The following is a 16,818-nucleotide window of genomic DNA, read 5'->3' on the forward strand; positions in this document are numbered from 1 at the left end:
GTGCGTGATGATGATATGAGAATCGGGACCCATTTGAAACGGGGCGGTTGCACATGCCATCAAGCTCACTATTTAAAACTTCCCAGCCCATTAAAATCGTGAAATATTTACACAGTAAGCTACGCTATTCGCAGTATAAAAAGTTCGCTTCATTCCGTGCTATCCCTCTTTTTGGGTCGTCAATCTTTCAGCCGTCTTTCACTAATATCCGAAGTCTGCGTGTCTTTAAAACCCCACGCCTCGGTCACGCCTACTTCTTATTCATTGCTGAATGAATACTCTGACAATCTAACAGAATATGCTCAATCGTTTCTGCACCATTTCCAGACGCGATGCTGGGCTTGTCTTCATCTGAATTTTTTTCCTTTCTCAGACATCATGATGATGATTTCTAATGACGTTCCTTTTTGATCGGGTTGACGGCAAAACCGCCTTGACTGCTTATGTTTCCATACTGTTATCTAGTACTCTATCTGCTTTATCTCGTAGATACCTATGTCTGCGACAATCCCACGCCCCATCTCTGCCCTGTTTCTTTTTTTTTTCTTTTCTTTTTTTCAGCAATACCCTAAACGTCTCTTGCTTATCGCGACCGCCGACCAGTTTACGCTCCCATAAGCTTAGAACACCAGCGTTCATTATGCTTCTGGCTGGGTGAACATCTTAGCATTCCATTACAATGTGATCCTATTACGAATATTTGCTCCTGCATGTTTTTATCCTCAGATAGCGAGCTTGGGTCTCAAAAATATTTGTGTTATCGCAAAATCTATCTTTCTTGAATTATTGCTTGCCGTCCTTGCAAAACTCCGTGGACTCCGTGGACTTGTTTCCATTCTTTCCTTCGAATTCGCCTTCTCTGTTCCTCTCAATTTCTTTCTGATTACTCCGGGTTGTCTACTTGTGCTTGGACTTACTCTGCGCTTGATTGCCTGAGCAAGACGACATATCACTGAGGACATGCTCTATGTGAAGTGTGTCATGAAAGAAAGCAGTACACAAGGAAAACCAAACAATGTCTTTACTTTCTTTTTACAAAGGCACTTTCGTCCGCCTTTGGGGTGGCGCAGCACGCGAAAATTTGAAACCGACCCCCTCCATCAACGACAGATTCTGGTTCACACAACCAAGCATTTCTACGTCACAGCTTTTTGCCACCGCACCTCAACGCTGGTTGTGGAGTTACCAGCGACAAGTGCAACCTTCAGTGAGTCGCGCGACACACACAAAAAAAAGGTCGATAGTACACGCTGAGCAGCATGTCCCCTTGCAGCTGCATTTGGCGAGGAGGGCCCCCCTATCCAATCGGAGTAATGAGTGACCTTCACAACCTGTTGTTTCACAAACAACCCTGCGATAATTCGGCAAGCTAGCAGAAAGCAGGAATTCCGCAATGATTCCAAAGTTGCCGCTAGAGTCCCGTCCACCGTGATGGCGGCGCTATTTTGTACATTATTCACGAACGACCAGACGTATTCGCGTTAGACATACATGCTGTGCAGCCCCACACGTCTTCGCTCATCTGTTCGTAACGGCATGAAGCAGAGCCAGCTGGCGGACCAGCATCGAAACTTCTCGCGTTTTTTTTTTCTTGCGCACTGAAGCAATACTTTAGGAATAAGTTAGGAATATTTCTAGGCGATACATTTGAGCACCAGACGCCTTGCCTATATTCTCGCTAGAAAGTGTCTCGTATAGGACCATAACAGTATACTCAAAATGTTGGCTCTAACACGTCGCGTGCGGTTCCTATGCAGCCGTCGAAGACCTTCTGTGCGACCTACGTGGCCCTCTTGTGTCTAAGGCCGCCCCCGTTATTTCCCTCCGCGGGAACCTATCAGATGCGTAAGTGGCCTGGCACACGAGTTGAGTATGAAACCCCTGGAATGACCGAGTTCCTACCTGGTTAACTTAACGAGAACAGTGCAAAGAGTCCGTAAGCTGCGGCGAGTCAAATCGTCCATTGAAGCTGACTACGTCACGAGCAATATGTCGGGCGCGAGGCCTAGTTGCGTTTGTTGCTGCGGGCATCGAGGCCGCTGATGCCGGAGTCGTCACCGGGTCCGAGTCCCTGCGGGGACGGCGACGGGCCGAAGCACTCCTGGAATTGGGCCCAGTAGTCTGTCGCGTCCACCCACGAGGCCGCTGAGCAGCCCGAGCGGCCGGCCTTGTGCATGCGTGCGTAGTCGTAGCACGTGACCTGGCCGTCGCCATCGCAGTCGGTGCCCCACTTGTTCATGTAGTTGACCACCGCTGTCTCAGCGCAAACCTGATCCTTCAGGCACTTCTCGAAGTCTGCGCAGAGCACATTGTCGCCGATGATCAGTGCAAGCGAAGCTTGACAGTTATTCAGGATAAACTAACCAAATAATGTAGGCTATATATGTCGATAAGTTATCGCCACGTTGTGGGACGTGTAAGATCAGGCATATACTTATATATACTCACCCATCATCTCGAACGTCAAACCCCAGCCTCCTATTTTCCCCCGTTTTACGACAGAGCTAGCACCCTCCAGCACTGCAGGTTCAGGTTTAAAAAGCCGCTACTCGACGCTTCGTCTCTTTTTGCGACACAGACGATGACACCAGTCAGCCATTCGTATCCCATCGTGATTCGTTCAAGACAGGTTAATCGATTACAGTAGCACATTAAGAAGCGCTCTGAAACTTGCGCACTGTTACGACCCAGAAGTTCTTCAGGAAATCAACACGCCTAAGGAGGCTGGTTACCACGTCAAAGGTAAAAAGAGATGGCGTCTGCCGCCCGTCTATACGCTTCCGGCAGGCAGGACAAGATAAGAAGCAAAAGAAAGGGGACTCACGGTCAAAGTTCCCAGGCTTCCCAGCGTCGATCCAATAGGCGTACGAGATCTGGTAGGGTCCGCAGAAGTACGAGTTGGGGCCGCCGTTGGTGCAGCCGATTTGCGTGTTGCACTTGGTGCTGGCCTGCGAACGACACGATTCGCGAATGAGAACGCCGTGGCCCGCCGTCTCTTACTCTACGAGGAGTCTTACAGGCTGCGTGACTCATATGTGTACTTCCTGCATGACGACTTCTGGTCACGAAATATTGCGCCTCGGGTATGAAAAGTAAGAAGGCGGCCGGGCTTCGAATGAGAAAGTTCCGAGAGTCTGTTGGCAGCCTCGACGTAAGCGTACTCTTCGCACCGAGGCAGCACAGACTTAACTTCGACGATGCCTCGCCACCCGCGACTCAGAAATTGAGGAAATTGTCTAAATAACATACCAGCCGGACGAAGACCATGGCATGCCCCAAAACGTATGGGCCTTAATTACACAACTGTCTCAGCATGTGGCGTTTGAAGTGCCTTTTTGTTTTAGGAACTGTACTCGAAGACATGATATGATCATGCGGTGCATCAGTAAGTCACCAGCATGGATGTGACGGCAGATATACGAAGACTACAGCGTCGTTTGACATGATGCAGTGACTAAACGGACTCCAGATGGCGAAAGACGTGCGAAATACACACACTAGGCTTCCTAAACAAGTCTACACCTGAAAAGCACCCTGTTGCGGTCACGTGGTTGACAGCAAAGCGCAATCAGGTGCAGTGATTCGGTAGCATCTCTCGATCTCCTTATCGGACAGGCCTGGTTGTAAGGCTAGAACTATGAAGTCGTGCCCTTTCGCACGGTCGGCAGCCTCACGGGCGCTTTTTTTTTTTTCCCCTCTGGCGAATATGACACGCCACTGATTAAATATTTAACTTGAGTTATCGTCAATCCACGTGTTTGATCTTTTTATTTATTTGATCGGTGCTGCTGATTTACGCACAAAATTTTTAAATCACGCTGTTCGCGCTGGTAGCTGTTATTTCAGGTTAACTGCACTAACGATTGATGGACGTGTCAAATTAACGCTTAGCAATGTCCCAATGGCAGACTTCACTCGGGCACAATTATTAAGGCGATTAGCATTCTTAGTAAAAGTATACTTCTCGCACTTCTCGATATATATATATATATATATATATATATATATATATATATATATATATATATATATTGGTGTCTCTGTTTTCCGCCAACTTGGGTCACTGAGATATATGTGCCCGAATGTACATCCACAATCGCGCCGCGCGTGTGGGTTTCGCGGCAGCGCCGCTAGGTGGCGCAGCGCGTCCACTGAGAAGGCGCGAGAGAGGAGCCCGGCTGCATACATTCCCCATGCATGACGCATAACCGCGCTACGAAAAAAATGCAGCGTTGAAGGTTGTTGACTAGACCAATATTGCGTCCCGACGCACAATTCCTCTGCGTATTGTTCGAGACCTGTGTTTATCGCAGGATAGCTAGCCGATGGGCTTCTTTTTTCATTCAATTTCACAATTATCGCAAATCCCCTAAATATGTTATTTAAAGCTTAATTCTCTAGCTACTCGGACGTCCTCGTCCCTATGCCATGCTACAGACGGTTCCCGCGGCTTGACCGAGCTGCAAAGGACTCCAAATAGCAAACAAAAGGTTAATTAGTACAATTTAGCGATTTCTCTCTTCATTATTTTAACCACACATATACTGATGATCGTGGCCTCAGATAAAGTGTCGCCGAAAGATGTCGACCCTCAGTCTCTACTGAGCTGTGTTAAAGAACTAGAGCTGAGAGGGACACTAAAAGAAAATATGAAGTCGTGCTAGCTCAACAGATTATTCTTCTGGATGTCTATCATCGTTTTCTTGGTGCCAATATATCACTTCGTCACGTACAAAATTGCTGCCGAAGGTCCCGGTGCTGCTTCTCAATCCGAACCCCCTCTGCTCCCACCGAGCCAGAACGGACGAGTTGGCGTAATCTTCACGTGACTTTCCTCAATACCACCCTATTTGAATCAGCCAGTGCCGACGTTACATAAGAGGTACCATGTTCCACAAGGGGTGGTGTCACTCCAATCTTTCATTTGCGTCATTTTCTCGCTTACGAAAGCTCTGTTCTCGATACAAATTACGAATTCGTTAGAAGCAGAACCTTTCAGCCTAGTTCGACTTAATATTTTCCTAGGTTTCCCCTTTCAAGCTCTTCCCTGATACATCCATATATGACTCCCTTCTTTCTGTGTTTACAATCATGAGCCATGCTTTTTTCTTTTTTTGACAGAAGATAGCTGTTGATGGTCCTTGCTACGGGGCTTCGCATTCGTTATGTGTCCGCATGTCCGATATCGCTCCTTGCCCGGGCCTTTAAAGCGATTTTAACGTCGACAGCCTTAGTGACGCTACGAGAAGAAAAAAAGAAAATGAATGACAGCGTCGCGCCAACGTCATCTTCAATGCACCGCAGTAAAGTCGTCTAGCGTAAAAGCGGATGCCTTTAAGTTAGCAACGCACCGATATAGCTAGTATAATTGTTCCTTGCGTAGGTGACGCAGTTTCTGAACGATGGCGCAGCACTGTCGTACTTTTTTTTCGTCACTTGAACCCAATGTGTGTGTGTGTGTGTGTGTGTGTGTGTGTGTGTGTGTGTGTGTGTGTGTGTGTGTGTGTGTGTGTGTGTGTGTGTGTGTGTGTGTGTGTGTGTGTGTGTGTGTGTGTGTGTGTGTGTGTGTGTGTGTGTGTGTGTGTGTGTGTGTGTGTGTGTGTGTGTGTGTGTGTGTGTGTGTGTGTGTGTGTGTGTGTGTGTGTGTGTGTGTGTGTGTGTGTGTGTGTGTGTGTGTGTGTGTGTGTGTGTGTGTGTGTGTGTGTGTGTGTGTGTGTGTGTGTGTGTGTGTGTGTGTGTGTGTGTGTGTGTGTGTGTGTGTGTGTGTGTGTGTGTGTGTGTGTGTGTGTGTGTGTGTGTGTGTGTGTGTGTGTGTGTGTGTGTGTGTGTGTGTGTGTGTGTGTGTGTGTGTGTGTGTGTGTGTGTGTGTGTGTGTGTGTGTGTGTGTGTGTGTGTGTGTGTGTGTGTGTGTGTGTGTGTGTGTGTGTGTGTGTGTGTGTGTGTGTGTGTGTGTGTGTGTGTGTGTGTGTGTGTGTGTGTGTGTGTGTGTGTGTGTGTGTGTGTGTGTGTGTGTGTGTGTGTGTGTGTGTGTGTGTGTGTGTGTGTGTGTGTGTGTGTGTGTGTGTGTGTGTGTGTGTGTGTGTGTGTGTGTGTGTGTGTGTGTGTGTGTGTGTGTGTGTGTGTGTGTGTGTGTGTGTGTGTGTGTGTGTGTGTGTGTGTGTGTGTGTGTGTGTGTGTGTGTGTTTTCAACGAGTCTGGCGCCGTAACTCCTTTCTTCTGGCTGCTTAGCGATACGGAGGAAACGCTGGCGAGTTCCGCTTGCTGTTGTCTGTGGCCGAAGGTCCAATCATCTCACGTGGCAGTTTTCCTTTGATAACTGCAGCCTTGGCCACTGACAAGTATACAAACAGAAGAGTTCAAGGCACACACCCCTGTCACCACACGCGACAAGAAAAACATGCCCGATTTTGCTAAAAGACAGATGCGCTAGTTCGAGGAAGTAACGATCCTTTGACGACTCTGTGATGCGTACACCGAGATACACGTTTGCGCAGCCACATGATGACAGCTACTGTTGTGTGTGCTTGCATAACCTTAGGTGAAGCTGTCAGTTTGTCTGAAAGGTAGCTCTTTGTTCGCATGTCGCGCTTAAGGTAGCCCTAATGAGAGTGTGCACTTTCAGAGTCTTAGGTTGCATTTTCTTAGGTGAATGTAACAGCGGTTGTCTCATATTTTTATTGCTTTTATTGAACCTAAAGATTGCGCTAGCCGAAGCAAATACTTCGTAATAGCACTAAAAATTACGTTTTGCACGTGCTAATTAAAAGTAGCTGCAGCACCTACATCAGTCAATGTAAACTTCGTATTCGGCTTGAAGAAATCGATCTATCATAATCTTACCGTCATGATGAAAGTGCACGAACGTTTCAGCCGTCTGCCGTCCATGCACTTTACAAATCAGTGTAATAAACGGCGCTCTCCAGTCAAGTATACCAGTCAGCGGAGAAATGCAGCTGTAGCAACCATATGTAACATATTTGCGACGCACTTTGGAACTTGTCGGTGCGCCTTTCTAAATAAACGAAATGCCCATGCTATAGTTAGGGATAAGGTACGTTCCTTGGGGCTGAGTTATTTAATGACAATAATGTGAAACACCTGTCACGCATAACTGCGATTGCAAGAAAATAAAAATAGAAAAGCCGGGTGCGGTGTACGTAATATCGCGCTCTCTTTTTCTATCATCTGTAGATGAAGAACAGGTGCAACGTTTCCATCTAACGTAGGAACCCTCTCCATTGATATGAAACTAAGTAAATTTATTTTAGGGCTTTCTTCTGATGCTATAACACTTTTCAAGAACCTACAGATTGGTACAAACTATACATGTAGAGCAAAGCTTCAGCCACCATGCAGCTAAGTAACGGCACAACGAGGAACTTAGTGTCCGTTCAGACTCATTGCTTAAGGACAACGCCTTCGGTTTTACCGTAATTTGAACGCGAGCAATCGATATTTTGTCGTAATATTCGGGCTTCCCCCTTTTGTGGATGGACCTCCTGCATGCGGTGGACAGATCGTACAAAAGAGCCGGCACTTACGTAGCAGATGCAGTTGAGGCACTTGCGTGTCGGGTCGTCGCTGACTTGAGCATTGGACCCTGCACGATCGAAGAAACATTAGATAGAGCATGCATGAAAATGTGCGTGCGTTCATGCCACTGCCGCTAACTGTACTTGGTTACCAGAAGATGCCGAGGTATCCTATACATTTTTCGGTTGTGCGCGTTGCCATTGCCATATTCTTTCATACTCTTCCTGATTTCCCCATGAATATTTTGGTTAATATTAATCGATTGTATGCAACACTGCAGTTCTTGTCGAGTGCGAAATTCTGTAACACGATGGCACTGCACCAGCGAATTGTACTTTTAGTACACGATTGCCTGGGGGTGTTGGAGCCTTTCAGATATAGCTTGAAATGCTATCTGGAGCAAGATGTGATAGACGGAACCCCGCTAGCCAGACGCGACTTCGCGGTGTCTTGGCACTTCGAGAAAGATCCTTGTCCTTGGAAAGAGCCCTTGTTAGGCTATATGCCTTTAACTCTTGCTTCACTTTCTTTTGTATTTTGAAAGAAAGAATAAACTTCTTCTTCTTCTTCTTCTTCTTCTTCTTTATAAATGGCACCCGGCTACTCTCTCTTACGTAAAAGCAACGCATGAGCAAAAAAGAAAGAAACAAACAAAACCCAATTTTTTAACTATACGATGTACTAACAACCCGCCAATTTCTCGGTTTGCCAGGTAAACGAAGAATGTCATTTGCATCTGGAATTCAAGTGCGCTCGCCATCAATACTATGTGGTCGCTTTTTTTTTTTATCAGAAGCCGCATGGGCGAGGTTTCATGAAGACTTGTCCTTACTTAAGTGAAAGCAGCACACTTGAAAAGCTTGAACATGCACGTATAAAGAAAAGACAGAGATAGAAGCGCTTACATAAGGTCTTGTGGAACTTTGTGTCGGTGCTTATTTTTTGTGCATCAATGCCCCTTAATTCGCGGACAACTTTCTGTGGCAAGGAAGAGAAAGCTACACGGAGGCAAAGCGCGAACAATTAAGAACGCTCCTAAAGAAATCCTATTCTCATCCACAATAAATTAAGTTGGGGAAGAGAAAAAGAAAACACATTTTTTTGCAACAACAAAGTAAGACAAAATGCACCACTTAGGGTTAAATTTGACAAATTTTTCTGGTTTTCTCGTTCATGCTTGGGCAAATGCGAAACCGTCGCCCGTGGAAGCTAAGGTGACTCGGCATGTGTTCTAAGAAACATTAGGAAACTGAAAGCCCTGTCAAGGTATGCCGGACTACTTGACGCAGTAACACGTGTGCAGAAAGAAGCTCCGCCCCCTAAGGCTTCTCTTCGTTGCCACATACGGCAGTCCGCTCAAAGCGTCTCTGCTTATACAAGAAGACGTATACGTTCTCTTCAATTTCGGTCCAGTCGCTCTCGAAAGCATGTGCCTAACAGCCCCGAGGTAACAGGAGGTTTACACTGTTAAAGAAACGTTTCACCCTTTGTAGTTTATCTTGACCTTCCAATCATTATGTTTTACGTTCATTTCCTTTCTTTAACGTCGCGCTCCCGGTACTTTCTAGTCAAAACGGCCAAGCGTGTAGTTTCTTATAATTACTTGGAGGAAAACTGGCGCTGCCGTGCTGCTGTATGCAAACGAGAATGCCGGGATGTAGTGGCTTCGGATTGGCATCTTTCCCGGAGTGCCAAGACACCGCGAAGTCGCGTCTGGCTAGCGGGGTTCCGTCTGTTACATGTTATCCACTCCCTGCTAAATCAGTGGGCAACGTGCCAATTTTTATTTATTATAATGCGTTACCATGTTTCTATTATATCATGAGAACCTGTGCCGGGTTGCACAGTTACGTCACAATTACCTCAAACGTGAACAGTACCAGCTGCCATCGAAGTTGGAAGAGAAAACTACAAGATCTGAGCTCACTGTGCGTGTTAGTTTCAATCGTCTGTTCTTGTTTCATTCACTTTGTTACACTCAAAGTGAGAGAACAATAACGAAAGATGTATTAAGGGCGAACAAAGAATTTATATGACGATTTCGTTTGAATAAAAGATTATATGTATAGGAATGACTGCGTTTTAAGCCAAACCACGTTCGAGACAAACACACGCACATCCCGCGGCACTCCCAACAACAACACCCGCTATTAAGGGTATGCGAATATTGATTTTTAAAGCCGAATCGAATACGAAACGAATATTTTTCGAATAGCTTTCCAATAATAAGAATACAACAATACAACAATCGAACCCCGGCCCTCAGTCCCCAGCAGCCGCGAAGCAACTGACCACGGCGGCGGTCAGATCTGTGACGCTGCAGAGGGTGCTAAGAATACCTGGCTCCGGACAGGCCGCCATTGGAATCTTAACCTGGCAACGTTTAACGTTAGAACGCTATCTAGTGAGGCGAGTCTAGAAGTGTTATTGGAGGAATTAGAGGGTAGTAAATGGGATATAATAGGGCTCAGTGAGGTTAGGAGGACAAAAGAAGCATATACAGTGCTAAAAAGCGGGCATGTACTGTGTTACCGGGGCTTAGCGGAGAGACGAGAACTAGGAGTCGGATTCCTGATTAATAAGGAAATAGCTGGTAACATACAGGAATTCTATAGCATTAACGAGAGGGTGGCATGTCTTGTTGTGAAACTTAATAAGAGATACAAAATGAAGGTTGTACAGGTCTACGCTCCTACATCTAGTCATGATGACCAGGAAGTCGAAAGCTTTTATGAAGACGTAGAATCGGCGATGGGTAAAGTCAAAACAAAATACACTATACTGATGGGCGACTTCAATGCCAGGGTAGGCAAGAAGCAGGCTGGAGACAAGTCAGTGGGGGAATATGGCATAGGCTCTAGGAATAGCAGAGGAGAATTATTAGTAGAGTTTGCAGAACAGAATAATATGCGGATAATGAATACCTTTTTCCGCAAGCGGGTTAGCCGAAAGTGGACGTGGAGGAGCCCGAATGGTGAGACTAGAAATGAAATCGACTTCATACTCTGCGCGAACCCTGGCATCATTCAAGATGTAGACGTGCTCGGCAAGGTACGCTGCAGTGACCACAGGATGGTAAGAACTCCAATTAGCCTAGACTTGAGGAGGGAACGAAAGAAACTGGTACACAAGAAGCCAATCAATGAGTTAGCGGTAAGAGGGAAACTAGAGGAATTCCGGATCAAACTACAGAACAGGTATTCGGCTTTAACTCAGGAAGAGGACGTTAGTGTTGAAGCAATGAACGACAATCTCATGGGCATCATTAAGGAGTGCGCAATAGAAGTCGGTGGTAACGCCGTTAGACAGGAAACCAGTAAGCTATCGCAGGAGACGAAAGATCTGATCAAGAAACGCCAATGTATGAAAGCCTCTAATCCTACAGCTAGAATAGAACTGGCAGAACTTTCTAAGTTAATCAACAAGCGTAAGACAGCGGACATCAGGAACTATAATATGGATAGAATTGAACAGGCTCTCAGGAACGGAGGGAGCCTAAAAACAGTGAAGAAGAAACTAGGAATAGGCAAGAATCAGATGTGTGCGTTAAGAGACAAAGCCGGCAATATCGTTACTAATATGGACGAGATAGTTCAAGTGACTGAGGAGTTCTATAGAGATTTATACAGTACCAGTGGCACCCACGACGATTGTGGAAGAGAGAATAGCCTAGAGGAATTCGAAATCCCACAGGTAACGCCAGAAGAAGTAAAGAAAGCCTTAGGAGCTATGCAAAGGGGGAAGGCAGCTGGGGAGGATCAGGTAACAGCAGATTTGTTGAAGGATGGTGGTCAGATTGTTCTAGAGAAACTGGCCACCCTGTATACGCAATGCCTCATAACCTCGAGCGTACCGGAATCTTGGAAGAACGCTAACATAATCCTAATCCATAAGAAAGGGGACGCCAAAGACTTGAAAAATTATAGACCGATCAGCCTACTGTCCGTTGCCTACAAAGTATTCACTAAGGTAATCGCAAATAGAATCAGGAACACCTTAGACTTCTGTCAACCAAAGGACCAGGCAGGATTCCGTAAAGGCTACTCAACAATAGACCATATTCACACTATCAATCAAGTGATAGAGAAATGTGCAGAATATAACCAACCCTTATATATAGCTTTCATTGATTACGAGAAAGCGTTTGATTCAGTGGAAACCTCAGCAGTCATGGAGGCATTACGGAATCAGGGTGTAGATGAGCCATATGTAAAAATACTGGAAGATATCTATAGCGGCTCCACAGCCACCGTAGTCCTCCACAAAGAAAGCAACAAAATCCCTATAAAGAAAGGCGTCAGACAGGGAGATACGATATCTCCAATGCTATTCACAGCATGTTTACAGGAGGTATTCAGAGGCCTGGAGTGGGAAGAATTGGGGATAAAAGTTGATGGAGAATACCTTAGCAACTTGCGATTCGCTGATGATATTGCCTTGCTTAGTAACTCAGGAGACCAATTGCAATGCATGCTCACTGACCTGGAGAGGCAAAGCAGAAGGGTGGGTCTGAAAATTAATCTGCAGAAAACTAAAGTAATGTTTAACAGTCTCGGAAGAGAACAGCGTGTATCTGCGTGGCCTAGCGTTCCTGAGACCATAGTAGCTAGCGCACAGTACTTAGTAAAATAAATCTATAAGCAATGTTACGGTTGCGTAAAGATGTATTAAAATTCTGTTATTCGTTTTTACATCACCTCGTCTTCCCAGCTGAACCCTTTCTGATGATCCACCTGGTTCGAGCTCCAAGCAGACGCAGTCGAAGGTTGCAAAACCCCGTCCCCGTAACAACTGGTGGCAGCCTTAACAACAATATTGATGAGGGTCATTGGTGGGGGACAGGATTATTTAGATTGTATGATTTGAGCCGCGACATTATGCGGGAAGGCTAATAGCCCATTGAGAATAATTGTTTGGGAAAACAATTTTAACGTCAACTGTGTGGGCCTCATCGGCCTTCAAGCTGCTCATGAACTGTTATAAAGGGGGTGATGATGTTGTCTTTGTTGTTGTTGATTATTATTATTATTATTATTATTATTATTATTATTATTATTATTATTATTATTATTATTATTATTATTATTATTGTTGTGGTGGTTTGGGTGGGTGGTGGCAGCGGCATGGTGCTTTTCCTTTGTATCAACACGTTACACTGCCGCATTACGTTGTAGTATGTGTTAGTCACTAAAATACACCATTTCATTGCTACACTGACAAGCAATGTATTTCTTGCTGCCGTGTATTAAGAGATCGTGCTTTTATACGTTCTGTTGGCGGGGGATAAACCGTCATTTCAACTTCGCAGCTGCACAGGTCCTCTGACATTGTAGACAATTTGTTACCTTCGGCGCCTGTCTTGTACCCCAGCCATAGTCGTCATTTTTAAGGTGTGCATTTCGTGTCTTTCGACCACGGCGGCCGCTTTCCGACGGGGCCAAAATGCAAAAACGCTAGTGTACTGTTCATTAGTTTCAAGTCACAGAACTCCAGGTGGTCGAAATGAATCCCGGTACTCCCACTAAGGCGTGCCTCATAATCATATCTTGGGTCTGGCACGTAAAACTCTAGTATTGCAAAAAAAATATCCTTTCTTTAACGCCGCGCTCGCAGTGCTTTCAGGTCACAAACGGAAACGAGTATCGGCATAATTTATCGTTCCCGACAGGAAACTAGCGAGCATAGAGTGGTACGCAAAGGAATAGCTGGCAAGATTGAGTATTATTTCTGGGTGACAAGTCCCAGAGGATATATGCACTGGGCTGCCTTACTCAGGAGCTCAAAAGTCATACGTTCCGAATTTCACTTCCTGTGTCCATGCGGTTGTATACAACCTGCAACTAACACTCGGGAGATTACAATCCTAAGAGGCGAGAGACTACGATCCTGTAGCCGTTATCATGTCGAGGTGTCGGTGCAGCACAATCCTGCAAGTCACATATCCTCCACAGCTGTCCAACTGCTTTGGATAAGAGGTGCCGCGATTCGTACTTGTAAAAGACGAGAAACCCAAGCGATGGCTCAAAGCCGCCTCGGCAGGAGATAGCATCTCCGCACGACGTTCGCTGTGGGAATCTATCGCCAACTCGCGCGCCGCATTGCTCAAAATAGAACTCGTCGGTTGGTTGCGCTGCTACCACGTTCCGCATCGAGATTCCACCTCTTGCCAGAGCAGAACGTTTCTTGCTTTTGCTTGATGTGCTTCAATCGCGTTCCGTAACTATGTTACGAATATGCTTCTAATTTGCTTTAAACCACAAAAGGCCCATTAGCTTTCTGTTATAAAACACACTCGAAGAGCTGTCGGAAGCTGTAAATTTTTTTTTATTTGCATCTTCCTTCGCACAAGGTCTAAAATGCATAATACATGTATTGCACTAAGCACGCGTCACTCACAAGTGACACCTGTACTACGTATAATAGAGTTGAACCACCCACGCCTTTAGTGGCAGCCGGTTTTGAATATTGCGGGATTATAAGACGTAACTACGTCATAAACATGCAAATTCATTAGCGATATCGCAAAAAAAAAAAAAACTCGTTGCGAAAGAAATAAAGCGATAGAAACCCTACTACGCTGACTCGACCAAGATCTTTTGTTGTTACGGCACGTGCCGGCAATGTTCATGTAGTTTGACAGCTCAAGGAATGAACACAATCAGTGCGGCAAAACAGGTTCAAAGGCTCTGACGAACAGTGTATTTTAATTCGTTAAATTCTGGGTTTTTTACGCGCCACAACCACCATATGGTTATGAGGCACGCCGTAGTTGGGGTCTCCGGGTTAATTCTGGCCACGTGGGGGTTCTTTAACGTGCACGCAATGCACGGTACACGGGTGTTTCTGCGTTTCGGCCCCATTGAAATGCGGCCGCCGCGGCCGGGATTCGATCCCGCAACCTCGGGAGCAGCGCAACACCAAAACCACTACGCCACGACGGCAAGTGAACAGCGTATTTGTACTGAAGTGAGGAAGAAACGGAAATTTGCGAGATACCTCAAAAGGTTACGTCGACATTTTTTGGAGTTTAATGGAATTAAATGCCAGCATAAGATCTAATTTACAGTCAAATTATATATCCGAAAATTCGGCTTAACCAAGTTCGTATTATCGGGAACCTACTGCATCGATGTATGCTAACAAGTAACGGTGTAATCCAGATCACCACAGCACAACGGTTCGCGTAGCTTGACAGTTCGAGAAATAACCGCAGTAAATCTTGTAAAACGTGCTCAAAGCTTCTGACAAACAGTAAATTTATTGTGAAGTAAAAAAGAAGTGGAAATCTGTGATATATCCAAACGACTACATCGACGTTCGTTAGAGTTTATTAAGATAAACACCAGTATGAGTTCTAATTAACAATCAAACGATGTATCCGAAAATTTGGCTTAACCGGGTTCGTCTTATCGGGAGCCTACTGCATTGATACAAGCTAATAAGTATAACGTTGAAATCCAGACTGGCAAAAGGTAGCGTCCTTACCGCGCACGAACACGTCCTAAACAGCGCTCGCATACGCTGGGAAAACCTACAGTTGTCCTGCCACGTTAAATGGGTAGATATCGCCCCTCGAGGTAAATCCACAACCGACGCAAGTCAAACGCAAAATTTGTAGCTCACTGCAGACAAAGAATGTCGATTTTTGTTCGACCGAAGCACGCTTGTGCCCCAGCATCACACTTTTATACGGTACATGTATACGTGTGACGAATTCTCTTTGGATGAATCCATTCCTTGTAAACCTTACTGCGCAGACAAGCGAGAGCTTTAGGTTCGACGATGAAGACTGCAAGCGCTCGCCAAGGTATACCCCTACATCAGCCCAAGCATAAAGCGCTTATTACGCGGGGGTTTCACGTCGAAACCACTCGTCATGCAGATTAGCGGGCTTCGAAGGACACCGGGGTAAAGCGCTCAGACTACCTGGGCAGGCGGTTCTCGATTCGCCGCAAAACACGGCCGGCGTGAGCGCGCCGCTTCGCCGCCGTCAAAACACGGACACCATCGCGGACGGGAAACTTTCGAAGCCACACGATCCGCCCGCAGCTACTTCGACACAGCGGCCTAGTTTTAGAATGGACGCGAGCAACTTCGCGCCGAAGTGTGTAACACCGTCATAGGAGCACCGAAAACACAAAGCGACTCGCGTTCTAAGCTGCGGAGACGCCCTGTATCAAATGGAACATCTGTGCAGTAACCCGGAAACGATGAAACAACTTCGGACCTCGTCTTCCAATGCCAGCAGAGCTGTCCTCTTGTCGAATAATGTGCATTGCCGTTTGTTGTGGTTTCGACACACACACAAAAAAAACACACAAAAAAAACAATGGTCATGTTCTCGATCGGTAACTTTCGGGAATGCCGCTCTCCGTGCTCATTCACTGGCTAGGCCAACGTCAATCTGCCCATCGCTCCATAAGACGTCGCGCTAAGTCATTACGCCGCACGAATGTGAAAATACCCTCAGGATGATCGACAGTGAATACGGGTCCAGATGCAATTAACGTTCTCAAACGCAAATCAGGCTGCAAAGGATGGCAGCGAGGGACAGTGGTAGGCACTTTAGTCAGACGTTTCCTCACGCACACACACCGTTCCGCCCAGTCTATACACGTTCCTCCCACGCCTGGGCCGCGTCTCGAGCGAAGCGAAAGTGACAGCACGTGCAGTGCGCGCCCCGGCACGCAGGCACGCGCGCACTCACCGACTGCGAGGGCGTACAGCGCAAGGCAGGCGACGGCAGCGGTTCTCGGCGACATGCTTGCGGTGCGCGGGCTACCGTTGCTCTGGTTACTCCTCCGCGGTGCCGCGAGTGGCTTGTGTCTCGGCGGCAGCCGGAAGCGCTCGGCCTTCACCCACAAACCAGTCGCGAGCGCGCATGCGTCCAGCGGGCCAAGCCAGCCGGCTGGCCAGACTTCTCCCAAGGTGAGCCGCTTCTTCCGTTGCCTCCCGCCGCGCGAGGCGCGTCAAAAGAGGCACTGCGCCGTCCCGTGCGCCGGTCAACACTGAGACAAGTGACTCACTGACGCCGAAGCCGAAGCCGGCGTTGCTTCGGCAAACGGTCCCTATCGAGAAGCAGAGACAAGAAAGAACGCCGATAGAATGAAACGACCCGCAGGGCCGCTTCGAAAGTGCGCGCCCTTCGGTACGCCACGCACGGCAGGGCACCAGTGCCAAGGACACACAGCATCGTCGATCCGGTTGCGTCAATCGGGCCGGTATGTACGTGTGCAGCGCGGTCACCTTTATATTGCGACTTCGAAGAAGCCGTTGCCGCAATTC

The 16,818-nt window shown here is 46.8% G+C and overlaps 1 protein-coding gene across 1 annotated transcript; it reads right to left on the reverse strand.

Annotated features, from left to right (window-relative positions):
• Positions 1–1,003: 1,003 nt before the first annotated feature.
• Positions 1,004–16,492, reverse strand: LOC126541709 (lysozyme-like). Its single transcript, XM_050188602.3, has 4 exons — positions 16,241–16,492; positions 7,542–7,600; positions 2,825–2,948; positions 1,004–2,295 (listed from the first exon to the last, which is right to left on the reverse strand). Exons 1-4 carry the CDS (start codon positions 16,293–16,295, stop codon positions 2,006–2,008), a joined length of 528 nt encoding a protein of 175 aa, XP_050044559.1. The 5' UTR covers positions 16,296–16,492; the 3' UTR covers positions 1,004–2,005.
• Positions 16,493–16,818: the final 326 nt, after the last annotated feature.

This window comes from Dermacentor andersoni, chromosome 2, assembly GCF_023375885.2.
Source record: "Dermacentor andersoni chromosome 2, qqDerAnde1_hic_scaffold, whole genome shotgun sequence".
In the NCBI taxonomy this organism is placed as follows: Eukaryota; Metazoa; Arthropoda; class Arachnida; order Ixodida; family Ixodidae; genus Dermacentor; species Dermacentor andersoni.